Source organism: Cotesia glomerata, linkage group LG5, assembly GCF_020080835.1.
Source record: "Cotesia glomerata isolate CgM1 linkage group LG5, MPM_Cglom_v2.3, whole genome shotgun sequence".
NCBI lineage: Eukaryota > Metazoa > Arthropoda > Insecta > Hymenoptera > Braconidae > Cotesia > Cotesia glomerata.
This window is the reverse complement of record NC_058162.1, coordinates 24,160,580-24,181,030: the sequence shown is the minus strand read 5'-3', so window position 1 is coordinate 24,181,030 and position 20,451 is coordinate 24,160,580. Positions and strand designations below refer to the sequence as shown.

The following is a 20,451-nucleotide window of genomic DNA, read 5'->3' as shown; positions in this document are numbered from 1 at the left end:
GTAATTTTTTTGTAATAATTTTTTTAATAAAAAAAATTTTAACAATTATTAAATGTCGTCTAACTTTATTTTAATAAATTTTTAGTGTTTTTATTATTGCAATTTATTTATTAGAATTGAAAAAAAAAATTGACAGTTGTCAGCTAACTTCAGTGTGTTGGTTGGTACGGCATTATACATCACTAAATATAAAATTGTTTTTATTTATTTTAAATATTCAGTCCTATACTTTAGAGCATACAATACTTTGACACGTTTGGAGAGTAAAACATGTGCTTTATGCCAATATTGAACAAAATTAGTAGGAATTGATTGAAGTAATTGTTAATTTAGAGAAAAAATTTCAAAACAAGGTAAACTGTTAAATTTATTTGTTGAAGTGAACGAAAAAAATCCATCAAGGTGCGTACGATTTTTTTTTTATTGTAAAATAAATTTTTAACCTCAACACCGCTTGCGCTTTTAGTCGCAATAAATTTTTTTTTAAACAATACAATTTTCTTCTAGATGTCGGTGGTTTCGGCGAGGTCGACTATGACAACTGTGTCGTCGATTCTCAAGAGTGGGAACTTGAGAGGTAATCTTCAAGCGAGCAACAAGAACCGGGTGACTTTTGAGTTGCCGAAAAATTTGAGCCAAATTTTGATAAACTATGAGCAAGGGACGGAAAGGAAGAACTACCAGGCGTTGGTTTTGACTTTAAAGGAGGCGAATATCAAGGTAGGACTTGATCTATATTATTAAGAGAATAAGAAAAATTTTGTTTCCAGGATAGTCATATGATAAAATTTGGTTTTTTAGTGAAATTAAGTGTCATTGCAAAGTTCTTGATTTGAATTTGTGCCTTATTAAAGTTTCATATCATTCTTAACGATAGTCAATTTATTATGATAAGTATTTAGGCTGCATTCGAAAATGCTCTATCTAGATACATAATTAAGAAATGACCTTGTATCTCGTGAACTATTGACATTTTTAAATATATAAACTCATCCTGATGTTACACTCATCAAGACCTTTCATTTGAGTACCCACATCAATTTTTCATATATTTCATATATTTATATATTTCACAAATATTATATATATATATATAAAATATATAAAAAATTCCATGTGAGTACTTAAATGAAAGGTCTCGATGAGTGTAACATCGAAATGAGTTTATAGTTTAAAAAATGTCAATAATTAAGAAATGAGATTGTATCTTGTCAACTACTGACATTTTTAAATATATAAAATCCTGATGTTACACTCATCAAGACCTTTTATTTGAGTACCCACATCAATTTTTCATATATTTCATATATTTATATATTTCACAAATACTATATATATAAAATATATAAAAAATGCAATGTAGGTACTTGAATGAAAGGTCTCGATGAGTGTAACATCGAAATGAGTTTATATTTTAAAAAATGTCAATAATTAAGGAATGAGATTGTATCTTGTCAACTACTGACATTTTTAAATATATAAACTCATCCCGATGTTACACTCATCAAGACCTTTCATTTGAGTACCCACATCAATTTTTCATATATTTCATATATTTATATATTTCACAAATATTATATATATATATATATAAAATATATAAAAAATTCCATGTGAGTACTTAAATGAAAGGTCTCGATGAGTGTAACATCGAAATGAGTTTATATTTTAAAAAATGTCAATAATTAAGAAATGAGATTGTATCTTGTCAACTACTGACATTTTTAAATATATAAACTCATCCTGATGTTACACTCATCAAGACCTTTTATTTGAGTACCCACATCAATTTTTTATATATTTCATATATTTATATATTTCACAAATACTATATATATAAAATATATAAAAAATGCAATGTAGGTACTTGAATGAAAGGTCTCGATGAGTGTAACATCGAAATAAGTTTATATTTTAAAAAATGTCAATAATTAAGGAATGAGACTGTATCTTGTCAACTACTGACATTTTTAAATATATAAACTCATCCCGATGTTACACTCATCAAGACCTTTCATTTGAGTACCCACATCAATTTTTCATATATTTCATATATTTATATATTTCACAAATACTATATATATAAAATATATAAAAAATGCAATGTAGGTACTTGAATGAAAGGTCTCGATGAGTGTAACATCGAAATGAGTTTATATTTTAAAAAATGTCAATAATTAAGAAATGACCTTGTATCTTGTAAACTATTGACAATTTTAATGATATAAGCTCACTCTGACATTACACTTATCGAGACCTTTCATTTGAGTACCCACATTAATTTTTCATATATTTCATATATTTATATATTTTACAAATACCATAAATATAAAATATATAAAAAATGACATGTCGGTACTTGAATGAAAGGTCTCGATGCGTGTAACATCGAAATGAGTTTATATTTTAAAAAATGTCAATAATTAAGGAATGAGATTGTATCTTGTCAACTACTGACATTTTTAAATATATAAACTCATCCCGATGTTACACTCATCAAGACCTTTCATTTGAGTACCCACATCAATTTTTCATATATTTCATATATTTATATATTTCACAAATACCATATATATAAAATACATAAAAAATGCCATGTGGGTACTCAAATGAAATCTCTTGATGAGTGTACCATCGAGATGAGCTTATATCTTTAAAAATGTCAATAATCAAGAAATGGCATTGTATCTTGTCAACTATTGATATTTTTGAAGATATAAGCTCATCCTGACATTAGACTTATCGAGACCTTTTATAAATTTATATATTTCACAAATACCATATCGCGTGCCAAAAGATAAAAGGGCGCATAGCAAAGTATGTGCCCTTTTAGCTTTGCAAAGCTAAAAGGGCACATAATTTTTTTTTTTATCACCAATCGACTGGTTGACATATTGTTCGCCTAAAAATGAAGCATTGATTTCCTAAAGCTAAAAGGGCGTATGTCTTATTATGCGCCCTTTTAGCTTTAGGAATTTGAAAATTTTATGACCTAAAGCTAAAAGGGCCTATAAATTTTTTTTCTAAATATTTCATAAAAGTGCTTATTTTTAGCCTAAAAATTAAAAAAAACGGTAGAGTCACACGAGAGAGGCATATTCTAACTAAACATACACTCTTTTAAAATTACAATTAAAAATATTTTCAAAAAATTGCTAAATATGCGTGATTGTAGTAATTTATTTTTTATTTCAATCTCATTAGTTTTCGATTAATTTACTTATCTATTGCTAGTATAAAAATAGTTTAAAATTATTATTTTTTCAATATTGTTTAAGTACTTAACAGCCGATCTTCTCTTTTTTTCGCGTCGCACTCACTGTAAGAAACGGTATTATCCTTGTTGCACTCATAATTATAAAACTATTGCAGTTTTATGTTTTTCTTTTAAACAAATGAGAATTTCGAAAAAAACGCTCTGCTATAAAATAGATAATTAAAAAATCTATTACGTAGCAGAGTGTTTTTTTTTCAAAATTCTTCTTTGTATGAGAGAGAAATATCAAGTTACAATCGTATAGAGACCGGTAGTTAAGAAATTTTTTTTTTATTCATTAAATTTTTTAATTTCATTTCTTGTGAAGCTATTTATCAAAATTTTATATAAAAACATAAATTTTTTTTATGCGCCCTTTTAGCTTTAGGCACTACTTTTCTAAAAGCTAAAAAGACGCATGTCTTGAGTTACGCCCTTTTAGCTTTAGGATGCTCGAATTTTTTTTTTTTACATATCTTTGTGTTTCGAGTGATTTTAAGAAGAATGGCGAAAAAAATTTTTTTTATGCACCTTTTTAGCATGGATCTCTACTAACCTGTAGCTATGCTCCCTTTTTGCATTAGTCACGCGATATATGTAAAATATATAAAAAATGCCATGTGGGTACTTAAATGAAAGATCTCGATGAGTGTAACATCGGGATGAGCTTATATCTTTTAATATTTCAATAATCAAGAAATGACATTGTATCTTTTCAACTATTTACATTTTTAAAGATATAAGCTCATCCCGACATTACACTCATGAAGACCTTTCATTTGACTACCCACATCAATTTTTCATATATTTATATACATATATATAGATATATATATGTATGTATATATATATATATATATATATATATATATATATATATATATATATATATATATATATATATATATATATATATATATATATATATATATATGTATATATGAAAAATATATAAAAATGCATGTGGGTACTCAAATGAAAGCTCTTGATGAGTGTAACATCAGGATGAGCTTATATCTTTAAAATATATATCATATATATGAATATATGAAAAATATATCAAAAATGCATGTGGGTACTCAAATAAAAGCCCTTGATGAGTGTAATATCGGGATGAGTTCATATCTTTAAAAACATCAATGTTTAAGAAAGTACAGTTCAATTTAACAAAAGTCATTATTTAATAAAGCAAAATTTTATTTATTTATAGTTCACAAGTCACGGCAGTCACGTAGTGACTGCAAAGTTGCTAGTTAAAATAAATTTACTAGATTTTTGAAAATTTTAAGAATTTTGGTAACAAATAAATTGTTGCAAAAAAAAATTGACATGTAGAAATTTAAAATAATTTATTTGTTAAAAAAAAATAAAAAAATGCTCACGTGACAGCTAAGTTGAATGTCATAGTTCATAGTTTTCGAAGTGATGATTGATGATGATGATTTAATTGTAATCGATGATGTCAATTTTCAGGACATCGAATTTCTTGCACTGCTCCAAGAGGTCAAGACTTGCATTTCCCAGCTAAATAATGATCACGCGGAGTTGGTGGACAGTCTGCTGCAAGTCAGCTGGATTAAGCGCAACAAAGAAGCTACAGATGCCTACAAGGCTTTTTTGGAAGACTTGGTGTGTGTTCATACTTATCACTGTATGCGCGTCATTCAAAGGTTAATTTCTTTCTTGACAATTGAGGAAGTTGGTCAGAAATGGGAGGACAACAAACCTTGTGAGCAAGATATTGTTGTGATGAATCACATCCATAATGTTTTTTCAAAATTTTTGAAAATTATTCCAATGTAAGTTTTAGAATTTTTAAATTAAATTTTTCAAAAATTATTTTTAAATTATTTAATTGTAAATTTTTATTTCAGGTCAAACGATTTGTTATTGAAGTCATTGAAAGATAAATATCCTTGGCGCAAAAAATCATCGTATTTGCATCAAAGATACTTGTACTTTTTGCTACAAATTACTGAATACGCACCACAACTGAGAACAGATATTCTTTTGACAATAGTGGAAAAGTAATTATTATTTATTAATTATCTTTATACTAAAGAGAATAAGAAAAATTTTGGCTGCTTTTTATATGATAAAATGACTTTTTTAAATTAAATTCTGGATCATTGGAAAGGTTTTGATCTGAATTTGTGCCTTTTGAATGTTTTATTTTCTTTTCTAAAATTGTTGATTTATTATGATAAGTTTTCGAAGTAGTTATAAATAGATTAGAATTTCGTGATAAACAAAATTTGTTTATTTATTTATTTTGTTTTGTACAAGTCAATGTGGTTTTATGGCAAAAATTAATTTATATAATTAAGAGATTAAGAAAAATTTTTAACGGGTATATCTTTATCGTAAATTGGGTTTGATATTTTTTCAGCGATATTCATTTATGATTTAAATAATTGAGAGAGTAAGGAAAATTTTGTGACGAGCGTATTATTATTTTTAAAGGAATTTTTATAGTTTAGTTTAGTATCATCAGAAAAGTTTTGATAAGAATTAGTGCCTTTTGGTTTTATATATTTTTTAGTAGTCAATTTTATATGTCAAGTTTTTGGAGGAGTTTTTAATAGTTTGTTGGTTCTATAAATTTGTTCCGTCACATTTGTCCATTAAATTATTTGTAATTGATCCTGTGATAGCACTATTATTTTTAAAATTTATTTAAAAAGTACCCAAACTATGTATAGTGTCATAAATATCAAAAATCATTAAGCCAAAATTTTCTTATTCATCATCCGTAAATCTCGGAATTCAAATAGTGACTACAGGTTGCTAGTTATATGACACTGAAGTTGACAGACATTAGAAATTTTTTTAGAATTTTATAACTGAAATTATTGTGAAAAAAATTTATGACAGTGAAATTGAGAGACATCTGATAAGTTTTAGAAATTTTCTAACTAATCAATTATGGCAGGAAAAATTTGTTTAAAAAATTCCATCTTTAGGTGATCTAAAAAATTCTAAGTGCAATTTTTTAAAAATAATTTTCCAGACCTAGTTTATTGTTAAAAAAATTGTCAAGTGTCTGCTAATTCGTCATAAAAATTTAATAAAAAAATTCCACATGTAAAATTAAAAAAAAAATTATTAGTGGAAATTTTTTAAAGAATTTTTTTATTGAAATTGATTTGATATAGGGGCATTCCATAGTGATTGGTGGGATATTTGATTCTGCAATTCGATCAATTATAAGCTATAACTATGTGACTGAAATTTATACTATAGTAAAATTTATCTTATAATATAGAAGAATAATTAACAACATCATTTTGTCAAAAACCTCCATTACTTTTTAAGTTTCTCGTAATTATCATTTGACTGAGTGTGACTGGTGGGACTAAGAAAAATCCTTCTCTTACCAAAAGTATACTTAAAGTCCAATTTCAGTTCGACCACTAAACTTTTAAAAAATACTTCCCTCTCAATACAAAATTTATCCTACAAACATTCATTATTATGAAGAATTAGACTGATTACCTACGTAGAAACAATTAAAAAAATGTTTTTTATTGTGACTGGTGGGACAGGCATTTGTGACTGGTGGGACAAGTACAAAATGTCTACATCAAGTTGTTTATTAAAAAGACTTTTATATTATTTCAACCTTAGAAACATTATTGTTTATATATTTAACTATAAATTATTTAGGATCATTAAAAAAAACTAATTAAAAAACACAAATAAAGGATTTAGCATGCTGACAACACGATCTTGATAAACTTAGGTGTTAATTAATAACGAACATAAAAAAATTTGTTTTTAAAACTATAATAATAAATATGTTAGTTAATAACAAAGATAAAATGAATTTGTTGTTAAAACTATTAAAACAACATTTGACCCGGATACAAGTTAGTACGACTGAAAAGTTACTAGGAGAGTATTCGATTTTCTTATTGATTAAAAATTTTCTTTACAAATTAGTAAAATATAAACTTTTAATAATTAGGACTAAATTAGAATGAATTAAAGAAATTTTTTAATTTTAATTTTCCCATTTCGCACGGAATACCCCTATAGTACAATTTATCTTATAATATAGAAGAATAGCTAATTACCAACATCCCTTTGTCAAAAACCTCCATTACTTTTTAAGTTTCTCGTAATTATCATTTGACTGAGTGTGACTGGTAGGACTAAGAAAAATCCTCTCTTACCAAAGGTATACTTAAAGTCCAATTTCAGTTCGACCACTAAACTGAAAAAAAATACTTCCCTCTCAATACAAAATTTATCCTACAAACATTCAATATTATGAATATTTAGACTAATTATCTATGTAGAAACAATTAAATAGTATATTACATACCTAGGCCAGTAAAATAAGAAGAGTTTCAGATCACATGTAATTGTTGGCCGAGGCGAAGCCGAGGTTGACAAACATGTGATCTGAGGCTTTCTTATTTACTGGCCAAGGTGTGTATACTATTTTTCTGCTCGACGTAGCCAGAATGTGGCAACTTTGTTTAGCGCAGTGGCCAGAAAGTTGCCACTTTCTGGTCGGAGGGCAGAAAAAAATTTTTTTATTGTGACTGGTGGGACAGGCATTTGTGACTGGTGGGACAAGTACAAAATGTCTACATCAAGTTGTTTATTAAAAAGACTTTTATATTATTTCAACCTTAGAAACATTATTGTTTATATATTTAACTATAAATTATTTAGGATAATTAAAAAAAACTAATTAAAAAACACAAATAAAGGATTTAGCATGCTGACAACACGATCTTGATAAACTTAGGTGTTAATTAATAACGAACATAAAAAAATTTGTTCTTAAAATTATAATAATAAATATGTTAGTTAATAACAAAGATAAAATGAATTTGTTGTTAAAACTATTAAAACAACATTTGACCCGGATACAAGTTAGTACGGCTGAAAAGTTACTAGGAGAGTATTCGATTTTCTAATTGATTAAAAAAAATTTTCTTTACAAATTAGTAAAATATAAAGTTTAAATAATAAATTAGGACTAAATGAGAGAAATTAAAAAATTTTAGTCATTTTCCTATTTCACATGGAATGCCCCTATAAACTTGAATAAAAATTGACAGTCAATATCAAAAAATCATTTATTAATTATTAAATTACAATATATTTATTATTGTATTATTTGTATTAATTTTAGATTGACCAGCCTAGACGTGCACATTTCTCGAGAAGTAATCCTAGATTACCGTAGAGAATTAGAAGACGACGAAGAAGAAGAAATATTTCAAATGGACTCAGAAAATAACACCGAGATTAAAGATCACCCTCTGGCCCATACTCTGGACATATGTATGGACATGTTCATGACATATATTTATGACTGCTGTCACCCCGACGGCAAGATGAACCAAGACAACGTTAAAAAAATGTATTTTGAGCTTTTACAGTGCTTTGAAAAAATTATCCTTCCCACTGAATGGCCCAGCCAGATCCAGTTTGTCATGTTTTACTTCTGCAGCTTCAATACCGGGATCGCGAAAGCTTTTCTCAGCTGGCTTTGGCAGAAAGTTGTTAATGAGAACGGCCAGACTCACACTAACATTCGTCAGGTTTCTATTTGTTATATTGAAAGTTTACTAGCTCGAGGAAATTTTATTACTTTTAGGTGAGTATTTATTTATTTGAGTATTTATTTAATTATATTTTATATTTTATTTGTAAATTTTGGAAAAATAAAAATAATTTTAATTTTTTTTATTTTTAGTTTGCTCACGGATTATATTAAAAAAATGTCAGTTTGGATAAATGAATACATTAAATCGCACAATAAGCCTGAACATGCCTACTGTGATGTTAGTGCACACGCAGTTTTTTACTCGATGTGTAAAGCTGTTTTTTATGTAGTAGCTTTTAAAAGTCGAGATCTTACTTCTACGCCAGAAAGTAAGTTTAAAAAAATTTTTTTTTGCATGCCTCATATTAAGCGTGAGCGTAGGTACTCTATTTAAAAATACTGATTAAAGATAATTAAAAAGAAATGAAATTCGAATTTTTTTCAATAATTTCAATTTTTTTGTTAGTAGATAAGGTAAAAGACCCTTATGTATTCAGTTATTGACACTTGAAATTTTATTCTAATTAAAAAAATGAAATGTTCTGAAAGAACCAATTATCTCAAAATTTGTAATTCAAAAATTATATTTATTAATATTTTATCTACTTTAAAATAACTTGAATTAAGATTTGAATAGTAAATAATTATTTCTAATGACTTAAGGTAAAAGACCAAGTTATTGACACTTGCAATTTTATTTTAATTAAAAAAAATCAATTTTAATAAATTAATAAATATAACTAGGCCTGCAGTCACTACGTGACTGCAGAGAATTGCGACCTATTATAAATAAAATTTTGCTTAATTATACTATGACTTATGTTAAATTGCACTGTACTTTCTTAACTATTGATGTTTTTAAAGATATAAGCTCATCCCGATGTTACAATCATCAAGAGCTTTCATTTAAGTACGCACATGCATTTTTGATATATTTTTCATGTATACCTATATATAATATATATAAATATATGAAAAATTGATGTGGGTACTCAAATGAAAAGTCTTGATAAGCGTAACAGCGGGATGAGCTTATATCTTTAAAAATGTCAATCCACATGATATTTATTAAATTGCACTATACTTGCTTAACCATTGATGTTTTTAAAGATATAAGCTCATCCCGACGTTACACTCATCAAGAGCTTTCATTTGAGTACCCACATGCATTTTTGATATATTTTTCATATGTACCTATATATAATATAATATATATAAATATATAAAAAATTGATGTGGGTACTCAAATGAAAAGTCTTGATAAGCGTAACAGCGGGATGAGCTTATATCTTTAAAATTGTCAATCGTTCACATGATATTTATTAAATTGCACTATACTTGCTTAACCATTGATGTTTTTAAAGATATAAGCTCATCCCGACGTTACACTCATCAAGAGCTTTCATTTGAGTACCCACATGCATTTTTGATATATTTTTCATATATACATATATATAATATATATAAATATATGAAAAATTGATGTGGGTACTTAAATGAAAAGTATAGGTGAGTGTAACATCGGAATGAGCTTATATCTTAAAAAATATCATTAGTTGACAAGATACAATGTCATTTCTTAATTATTGACATTTTTTAATATATAAATTCATCCCGATGTTATACTCATTAAGACCCTTCATTTGAGTACCCACATGCATTTTTGATATATTTTTCATACATAGATATACATAATATATATAAATATATAGAATATATGAAAAATTGATGTGGGTATTCAATTGAAAGGTCTCGATGAGTGTAATGTCGGAGTGAGCTTATATCTTTAAAAATGTCAATAGCTCTCAAGATACAATACCATATCTTAATTATTAAAATTTTTTAAGATATAAACTCATTTCGATATTACACTCATCGAGACCTTTCATTTAAGTACCCACATGTCATTTTTTATATATTTTATATATATAGTATTTATGAAATATATAAATATATAAAATATATGAAAAATTTATGTGGGTACTCAAATGAAAGGTCTTGATGAGTGTAACATCAGGATGAGCTTATATCTTTAAAAATGTCAATAGTTTACAAGATACAAGGTTATTTCTTAATTATGTAGCTAAAAATAGAGCATTTTCAAATGCAGCCTAAATACTTGTAAAACTTGAAAAATTTACAAATAACATAAACACTTAAGACATGCAAATTTTAATTTTTCAAATTTTTATTTTTATTTTTTTTTATTGTAATAAAAAATTCGAATTTTTTTTTTTTAATTACTTGAATAAATTATTAATAATAACAAAAAAATTTTACAGATCTGAAATTCCTCGAAAATCTTGGCCTAGGAAACATGGTAACCTGTAACTTGAACCCTCTCCGCGCCTGCGATGCAAGGTTTGTCCAGCGGTTTGCAGACGTAATGCGAGACTACGAAATAGTCTACTGCCACTCTAAAATAAACGACAATTTGCGGAATAACTTGCCGGTGATACAGACTACGAAAAAATTCGTAAAACAACTGGAGGTATTTTACCCGTTCGACGCTTACGTATTACTCCAGAGCTCGGAGAAGATAAAGCCGATTTACCAGGAGTACCAAGCTGCAAATCCTGCGTTAAGGTCTAAAGAAATTTTAAACACCGAGAACAGCAATATGGAGAATGACGAGGACGACTATATGGATGACTTCGGGACGCCGCACCCTGAAGACTCAGTTATTAACCCCTTAATGGAGCAATGCTCTTCACCTCCTAATTTTATGGAGACTTGAAAATTCATAAATTTATATACCTAGGTGAATTAATTTTAATTTATTAAGTCATTAAAGCTACGTGCAATTAAATATGTCTTTAATGGCTTGACGTGTATTTTATAATTATCAGCGTTTATTACAAAATTAAGTTTATTTAAATAAAATTAATTGTACAAAAGATGTGTGTGGAATGTAAGTTTATGATATATAAATTAATCTTACTTCTATATTTTATATTATAATTATAATTATGATTTAAATTGCTCTACGTCGAGTCTAAGTAGACTGGTAGGTCTTCTTGTTGTTTTAATAAAGTGCTCAGTGCTAGTTCTAGGTTTTCTGGTAAGTGGTCCAGCAGCATCCTCGGCATCACCGATAGCTCCATAAAATCTTCTGGTTGCGCCCAACGCATCTCGTACTGGCGGTCTTTTTTATTTGTTTTTCTATCACTAATATAAAATTATTAAATTTTAATTTAAAAATTTCATTAAGAAATTCTTAGCTAAAAATAATTTTTTTTTTTTTAATTGAGGTTTTGTTGTAATTTATACCTGTTCTCATCTGGAGGAGATTTTAGTCGGACTATGTGAAGAATACGACCAGCGTTGTATAGTCTCACTTTTGAATATCTTCTTCTAGTTACATCACGTTCTAAAATCATCGCTTCCTAAAAGTAACAATAAATAAAGTTTTGCTTCATTAAATAATGACTTTTGTTAAATTGCACTGTACTTTCTTAAATATTGATGTATTTGAGGATATAAGCTCATCCCGATGTTACACTCATCAAGAGCTTTCATTTGAGTACCCACATGCATTTTTGATATATTTTTCATATATACATATATATAATATATATAAATATATGAAAAATTGATGTGGGTACTCAAATGAAAGATCTTGATAAGTGTAATATCGGGAGGAGCTTATATCTTTAAAAATGTCAATAGTTCACAAGATATTTGTGAAAATGCTCTGTACTCTCTTAAATATTGACATTTTTAAAGATATAAGCTCATTCCGGTATTATACTCATCAAAAGCTTTCATTTGAGTACCTACATGCATTTTTGATATATTTTTCATATATATAACATATATAAATATATGAAATATATGAAAAATTGATGTGGGTACTCAAATGAAAGATCTTGATAAGTGTAATATCGGGAGGAGCTTATATCTTTAAAAATGTCAATAGTTCACAAGATATTTGTTAAAATGCTCTGTACTTTCTTAAATATTGACAATTTTAAAGATATAAGCTCATTCCGGTATTATACTCATCATAAGCTTTTATTTGAGTACCCACATGCATTTTTGATATATTTTTCATATATATAATATATATAAATATATGAAATATATGAAAAATTGATGTGGGTACTCAAATGAAAGATCTTGATAAGTGTAATATCGGGAAGAACTTATATCTTTAAAAATTTCAATAGTTCACAAGATATTTGTTAAAATGCTCTGTACTTTCTTAAATATTGACATTTTTAAAGATATAAGCTCATTCCGGTATTATACTCATCAAAAGCTTTCATTTGAGTACCCACATGCATTTTTGATATATTTTTCATATATATTATATATATAAATATATGAAATATATGAAAAATTGATGTGGGTACTCAAATGAAAGATCTTGATAAGTGTAATATCGGGAAGAACTTATATCTTTAAAAATGTCAATAGTTCACAAGATATTTGTTAAAATGCTCTGTACTTTCTTAAATATTGACAATTTTAAAGATATAAGCTCATTCCGGTATTATACTCATCAAAAGCTTTCATTTGAGTACCCACATGCATTTTTGATATATTTTTCATATATACATATATATAATATATATAAATATATGAAATATATGAAAAATTGATGTGGGTACTCAAATGAAAAGTCTTGATGAGTGTAATGTCGGGATGAGCTTATATCTTTAAAAATGTCAATATTTCACAAGACGCAAAATCTTTTCTTAATTATTTATGTTAAATTGCACTGTAATTTCGTAACTATTGATTTTTTTAAAGATATAAGCTCATCCCGACGTTACACTCATCAAGAGCTTTCATTTGAGTACCCACATCAATTTTTCATATATTTAATATATTTATATATATTATATATATGTATATATGAAAAATATATCAAAAATGCATGTGGGTACTCGAATGAAAGCTCTTGATGAGTGTAACGCCGGGATGAGCTTATATCTTTAAAGATGTCAATAGTTCACGAGACAAAAAGTCATTTCTTAATTATGTAGCTAGATAAAGAGGATTTTCGAATGCAGTTATATATAAATACTTATTATCATAAATATATTACCGATTGACGTAAACTAGAAGTTTCACCAGCAAGCAATGGTAACTGTCCAGGTATTGAATTTATTGTATTAGCGTTCCTCCACGTACTATGTAAATCTCGATCTGGGACTCCGAATAATGCATATCCAAAGCCATTTAGCACAACTCGATACTAAAAACATTTCAAAAATTTGTTATAATAGAAAATTGTTACATTTATTACAATAAAATTTTTTAAAATTAAAAAAAAATCAGTATTTTTTTTTTTAAACTCAGAAGTTAACTTTCTGATGAACGTAGCAAAAATGACTTACTTTGGGTAACCTGCAAGCTTGCAAAGTTATCAGTAAAGAGGTTCGAAAGTTTTCCATACTGTCGACACTCAGCCGCATCACCAGATCATCACCCAGTCCGACAGTCAGCACAAAATCTTCAGTAACTCGAGCAGCTTCTCTCGAAAGTAAACCAGCTGTAATTAAATAAATATTACTACCTTTTCTTCTGATAATTATAATGCACTAATCATAGATTTGATTTTGGATTGAAAAAAAATTTTTTAAAAAGATACTTAAAAATTTTTTAAGAAAAATTAGCTTTAAAAAATTGCATTTTTAATTTTTTTTGCCATAATTTATCGGTTAAAAAAATTCTTAATATTTAGTAAATATCTGCTGAATGAATTTTGATACGAATTATATTGAAATTAGCAGACAAAAAAATTTTTATGATACTAAAATCAGCAAGATAATTAATTAAGCAGATATTTGATAACTCTAAGGATTTTTGCGATAAAGAAATTATTGTAAAAAAAAAAATGGAAAAAAAATGAATTTGTAATTTTTTTTAATTTCTACATGTCAATTTTTTTTCTAATTTTTTGTCTCATAATTTATTTGTTACAAAATTAAATAAATATCTGCTCAATAAATAAATTTTCATAAATGACATTAAAGTTAGCAATCACTTGACAATTTTTTAATTTTTTTTAACAAACAAATTTGTTCCAAAAAAATTATTTAAAAAAAAATTGAATTTTTAATTTTTATAAATTTCTATAGAATGTATACATGTCAATTTTTTTTGCCAAATTTATTTATTAAAAAATTTCTAAAAATTTAATAAATAACAGCAAAGTAAATTTAATAATTGATATTTAATTATAATAAAATTAACCTGGAGTTGCAAAAGCGTAAACTTTCAAATGGGGATAACGTGGCCGTATAAGTAACGCCAGAAGAACAGCAAGGCCAGCACCGAGACTGTGACCTATTTAAAAGGCAAATAAAAATATATTCTCAAAAGAGCTCATTTATGCTATATATTTAGTAATAATTCATGATTACAACATATATAAAATTGATTACCTGTTACAGTCAATCCGTAATTGGGGTATGTCGCAAATGCTTTCTCGAGTATCTTGTACTGGTCCAGTTGCTTCAGAAGAACTTTCGCGCCTATAATCATTCCACGGTGAGCCTAAAATAATTAAAAATTTATTTTTATTTTTATTTTCAATATAACTAGCAACCTTAAATATAATTGCACTGTACTTTCTTAAATTTTAACGTTTTTTAAGATATAAACTCATCCCGATGTTACACTCATCAAGAGCAGTCATTTGAGTACCCACATGCATTTTCATATATTTTTCATATATACATATACATAATATATATAAATATATCAAAAATTGATGTGGGTGCTCAAATGAAAGGTCTCGATGAGTGCAATATCGGGATGAGCTTACATCTTTAAAAATGTCAATAGTCTACAAAATACAATGTCATTTCTTAATTATTGACATTTTTCAAGATATAAACTCATTTCGATGTTACACTCATCGAGACCTTTCATTTAAGTACCCACATGGCATTTTTTATATATTTTATATATATATATATATATAAAATATATAAAAAATTGATGTGGGTACTCAAATGAAAGGTCTCGATGAGTATAACATCGGGATGAGCTTACATCTTTAAAAATATCAATAGTCTACAAAATACAATGTCATTTTTTAATTATTGACATTTTTCAAGATATAAGCTCATTTCGATGTTACACTCATCGAGACTTTTCATTTTAGTACCCACATGGCATTTTATATATATATATATATATATGTATATATATATATATATATATAATATTTGTGAAATATATAAATATATAAAATATATGAAAAATTGATGTGGGTACTCAAATGAAAGGTCTCGATGACTGTAACATCGGGATGAGCTTATATTTTTAAAAATGTCAATAGTTGACAAGATACAATGTCATTTCTTAATCATTGACATTTTTTAAGATATGAACTCATTTCGATGTTATACTCATCGAGACCTTTCATTTAAGTACCCACATGGCATTTTTTATATATTCGATATATATGGTATTTGTAAAATATATAAATATATAAAATATATGAAAAATTGATGTGGGTACTCAAATGAAAGGTCTCGATGAGTATAACATCGGGATGAGCTTATATCTTTAAAAATGTTAATAGTTTACAAGATACAATGTCATTTCTTAATTATGTATCTAGAGATAGAGCCTTTTCAAATGCAACCTAAATACTTATCATCATAAATTGACTATTGGTGAAAATTATATGAAACCTTGAAAAGGCACAAATTCAAGTAAAGATCTTTTCAATGACACTAAATTTCACTAAAAAAAACCGATTTTAACATATGACTATCCTGGAGACTAAATTTTTCTTATTCTTTTAATAATATAGATTTAATAAAAAAAAAAAAATTACCATGCTACCGGGAGGCAAACCCTCGGGCTCGAAAGAATCCGAGGCGGCGGCAATGTCAGTAATAAGATCCCTCAATGACAATGAACCTCTGATTACTATCACGACGCTTGCGGTTTTGTGATCGGCGACCACGCAGAATGGAATCTTGGAGACAAAGAAATAAATAAATAATTGTTATGATTAACGTTGATTATTGGGCGAGGATAGAGGAAGTAAAGAGGAACTCACTTCGCACAAGTGGTTGCGAAAAGATGCGAACAGAATGTCGTCTTGGGACAATTGCGAAAGATATTTAACGCCAGCGAGACTACAGAGGCAGCAATTGTCGTCGAGAACAATCGGCTGGTGTCTTCTTAAGCAACTACAGCAGCTCATGTGACGGATCAATTTGCAGCAACCTGTACACGCATTCTGGTACAAGACAAATAACCATCCGTAAGAGGCTATTGAGAGCTTCATGTAGTGATGCGCCCATTCTAATGACATCCATGCTGGTGTGTTGGTAAATATTATACGTGAATCTGAAATTTATATCTTTTATTAATTTTTTTAAAAATAAATTATGGCAAAAAAATTAGAAAAAAAAATTGACTTAAAAAATGCAATTTTTTATTTTTTTTTAATTTTTACATGTCATTTTTTTTTATGAAAATTTATGTAGTATATATTTAATTATTCTAAGAATTTTATTACAAAAAAATTATGGCAAAAAAATTGACATGTGGAAATTAAAAAAAAGAAAAAATGTAATTTTTTTCAAATAAATTTTTGGAACAAATTTTTTTGTTTAATAAAATTAAAAAATGATCAAGTGACACTTTTAACTTTAATGTTATAAAAAACATTTTAGAAAAATTGACACTTAGAAATTTTAAGAAATAAAAAATAGAATTGTCTTTTAAATAATTTTTCGGAACAAATTTAAATCAAATAAAAAAATTGTTAAATAATTGCTAACTTTAATGTTATGAATTTGTTTGTTGAAAATCAAAATATTTTAATTCTTTAATTCCAATTTCATAATTTGTTTTTTAATTACAATGTTATCCGTAAATCTGAAATTTATTTATTTTTATTAATTGTTTTTAAGTTAAGTTATTTTTAATCATTTTATAAATATTTGAAATTAAAAAATTAAAAGATCCAGTTATTGACGCTTGGAATTTTATTTTAATTAAAAAAAAAAATCAACTTTAATAATAAATATAACTAGCAACCAGCAGTCACTACGTGACTGCCGAGAATTGTGAACGATAATAAATAAAATTTTGCTTAATTATATCATGACTTTTGTTAAATTGCACTGTACTTTCTTAACTATTGAGATTTATAAAGATATAAACTCATCCCGATGTTACAATCATCAAGAGCTTTCATTTGAGTACCCACTTGCATTTTTGACATATTTTTCATATATACATATATATAATATATATATATAACAATATTAAATACATGAAAAATTTATGTGAGTACTCAAATGAAAGGTCTTAATGAGTTTAACATCGGGATGAGCTTATATCTTTAAAAATGTCAATAGTTCACAAGATACAATGTCATTTCTTGATTATTGACATTTTTTAAGATATAAGCTCATTTTGATGTTACACTCATCGAGACCTTTCATTTGAGTATCAACATGGCATTTTTTATATATTTTATATATGTGGTATTTGTGAAATATATAAATATATAAAATATATGTAAAATTGATGTGGGTACTCAAATGAAAGGTCTTGATGAGTATAACATCGGGATGAGCTTATAAATTTAAAAATGTCAATAGTTGACAAGATACAATGTCATTTCTTAATTATTGACATTTTTTAAGATATAAGCTCATCCCGATGTTACACTCATCGAGACCTTTCATTTGAGTACCCACATCAATTTTTTATATATTTTATATATGTGGTATTTGTGAAATATATAAATATATAAAATATATGAAAAATTGATGTGGATACTCAAATGAAAGGTCTTGATGAGTATAACATCGGGATGAGCTTATAAATTTAAAAATGTCAATAGTTGACAAGATACAATGTAATTTCTCAATTATTGACATTTTTTAAGATATAAGCTCATCCCGATGTTATACTCATCGAGACCTTTCATTTGAGTATCAACATGGCATTTTTTATATATTTTATATATATGGTATTTGTGAAATATATAAATATATAAAATATATGTAAAATTGATGTGGGTCCTCAAATGAAAGGTCTCGATGAGTGTAATATCAGGATGAGCTTATATCTTTAAAAATGTCAATAGTTTACAAGATACAAGGTAATTTCTTATTTCTGTAACTAGAGATGAATTATTTTCGATTGCAGCCTAAGTACTTATCATAATAAATTGATTATCGGTGAGAATGATACGAAACCTTGTAAATGTACAAATTCAAGTATTTTACAATAATACTAAATTTCTTTAAAAAAAACCGATTTTATCTATGAATATCCTAGAGACAAAATTTTTCTTATTCTCTTAATAATAACGATTATTGAATTCTAAATTTTAAGAAAATTGGTTTTTTGAGAAAATTTCATTTTTTTAATTAGAATAAAATTGCAAGTGTTCAACAACTAGGTCAGTGTCAATAACTGGGTCTTCAACGTAAAATTTTAAAATTAAAGAAATTACCAATTGTATACTCAGGACGATCCATAACTTTTAAGCGACGCAATTCAATCGTTTCACGTTTTTGGCGTATCCGAAGTAAAATACACCCTGCAACGACATCCGATGGAACCAAATCTGTTCCTCTGAACAGTGCACTCAAGAGTCCTGGAACGAAAACAAATTATTAAGATCAAATTGTTCAGGAAGATAATTTATAAATAATAATAATAATTAATAATTAATAAAAAAAAAAATAACAAATTGAATTAAAATAATGAAGTAGAGAATTAGTCGAATGCAGATGGATAGGAACTGTCGGACTAGAGAGAGCATCATGTACCTATGTCTCACCAGCAACATGTTGGAATGTCTCGGTGGCACTCTCATCTCTGTGCATCCACCAGAAGAACTTGAACCTTCGAAGCCAGATCCGAGACACTTTGCCGTGCTCTACTGAGTCTTCGATAACTTTGTCGGAGTAAGTGAGAGACCCCAGGGGGTCGAACACCAAAGCAAGACCCAGAAGCGCCAGTCCTATCAACACCCAGTCGAAGAAAACCAGGGCTTCGATTACTGCTATGGTGTAACGCTCGTTTGTACAATCGACGTAGTCGCCCAGGACCCACATTGTTCCCAGTATGTTCCAAGCTATTTCTGGAAGTAGCAGCAGCACCCTATAATTAATTTTATTAATTAAAAATTTTATTTTTATGATTTTTTAAATTTCATTGGCAATTTTAAAAATCTTGTCAGTCAATAAATAAATAATTAATTTAAGAAGTTCAATTAATTCTAATTTAATTTTTTCGATATTTAGTGACTGACATAGATTAATTATCACTGTGATTTTGATCCCTCGTAGCTTTAATAAAAAAAAATGATAAATTTTTTAATATTTTATTATTATAGATTATTAAGTTTTTAATTTTAAATTATCTATATTATGAAGAGAATAAGCAAAAATTTGTGGCTAGTGTATTTATATAATAAAATGAGTTTTTATGGTTGAATTTGGTAACGTTGGAAAATTCTTGACTTGAATTTGTGCCTTTTCAAGGTTTCATATCATTCTCACCAATAGTCAATTTATTATAATAAGTATTTAGGCTGCATTCGAAAATACTCCTTCTTTAGCTACATAATTAAGAAATGACCTTGTATCTTGTGAACTATTGACATTTTTAAAGATATAAGCTCATC

General features: G+C 27.1%; 2 protein-coding genes across 6 annotated transcripts in view; one reads left to right on the top strand and one right to left on the bottom strand.

The window, feature by feature from the left end:
- Positions 1 to 205: 205 nt before the first annotated feature.
- LOC123265627 (RNA polymerase I-specific transcription initiation factor RRN3) lies at positions 206 to 11,721 on the top strand. Its single transcript, XM_044729443.1, has 7 exons — positions 206 to 402; positions 508 to 720; positions 4,730 to 5,055; positions 5,131 to 5,283; positions 8,406 to 8,873; positions 8,973 to 9,151; positions 11,105 to 11,721. Exons 2-7 carry the CDS (start codon positions 508 to 510, stop codon positions 11,557 to 11,559), a joined length of 1,794 nt encoding a protein of 597 aa, XP_044585378.1. The 5' UTR covers positions 206 to 402; the 3' UTR covers positions 11,560 to 11,721.
- Positions 11,655 to 20,451, bottom strand: part of LOC123265624 (diacylglycerol lipase-beta-like) — a 21,156-nt gene continuing 12,359 nt past the window's right edge. For 4 of the 5 annotated variants that reach the window (XM_044729429.1, XM_044729430.1, XM_044729427.1 and 1 more), the window contains 10 exons: positions 19,603 to 19,925; positions 19,273 to 19,416; positions 16,852 to 17,144; positions 16,624 to 16,767; positions 15,218 to 15,329; positions 15,027 to 15,119; positions 14,168 to 14,322; positions 13,876 to 14,025; positions 12,093 to 12,208; positions 11,655 to 11,993 (listed from right to left, as the gene is read on the bottom strand). In XM_044729429.1, coding sequence (XP_044585364.1) covers positions 11,807 to 11,993; positions 12,093 to 12,208; positions 13,876 to 14,025; positions 14,168 to 14,322; positions 15,027 to 15,119; positions 15,218 to 15,329; positions 16,624 to 16,767; positions 16,852 to 17,144; positions 19,273 to 19,416; positions 19,603 to 19,925 — 1,717 coding nt within the window. In that variant the 3' untranslated portion in view covers positions 11,655 to 11,806. The remainder of the gene's footprint in view (positions 11,994 to 12,092; positions 12,209 to 13,875; positions 14,026 to 14,167; positions 14,323 to 15,026; positions 15,120 to 15,217; positions 15,330 to 16,623; positions 16,768 to 16,851; positions 17,145 to 19,272; positions 19,417 to 19,602; positions 19,926 to 20,451) is intronic. The other variant, XM_044729431.1, reaches the window with a different exon arrangement.

Bases quoted from the DNA above. Each gene is read 5' to 3' on its own strand.
- LOC123265627 (XM_044729443.1), top strand. From the start codon at position 508: ATGTCGGTGGTTTCGGCGAGGTCGACTATGACAACTGTGTCGTCGATT. The intron at 721-4,729 runs GTAGGACTTGAT...GTCAATTTTCAG, and splicing joins TAAAGGAGGCGAATATCAAG to GACATCGAATTTCTTGCACT. The intron at 9,152-11,104 runs GTAAGTTTAAAA...AAAATTTTACAG, and splicing joins TCTTACTTCTACGCCAGAAA to ATCTGAAATTCCTCGAAAAT.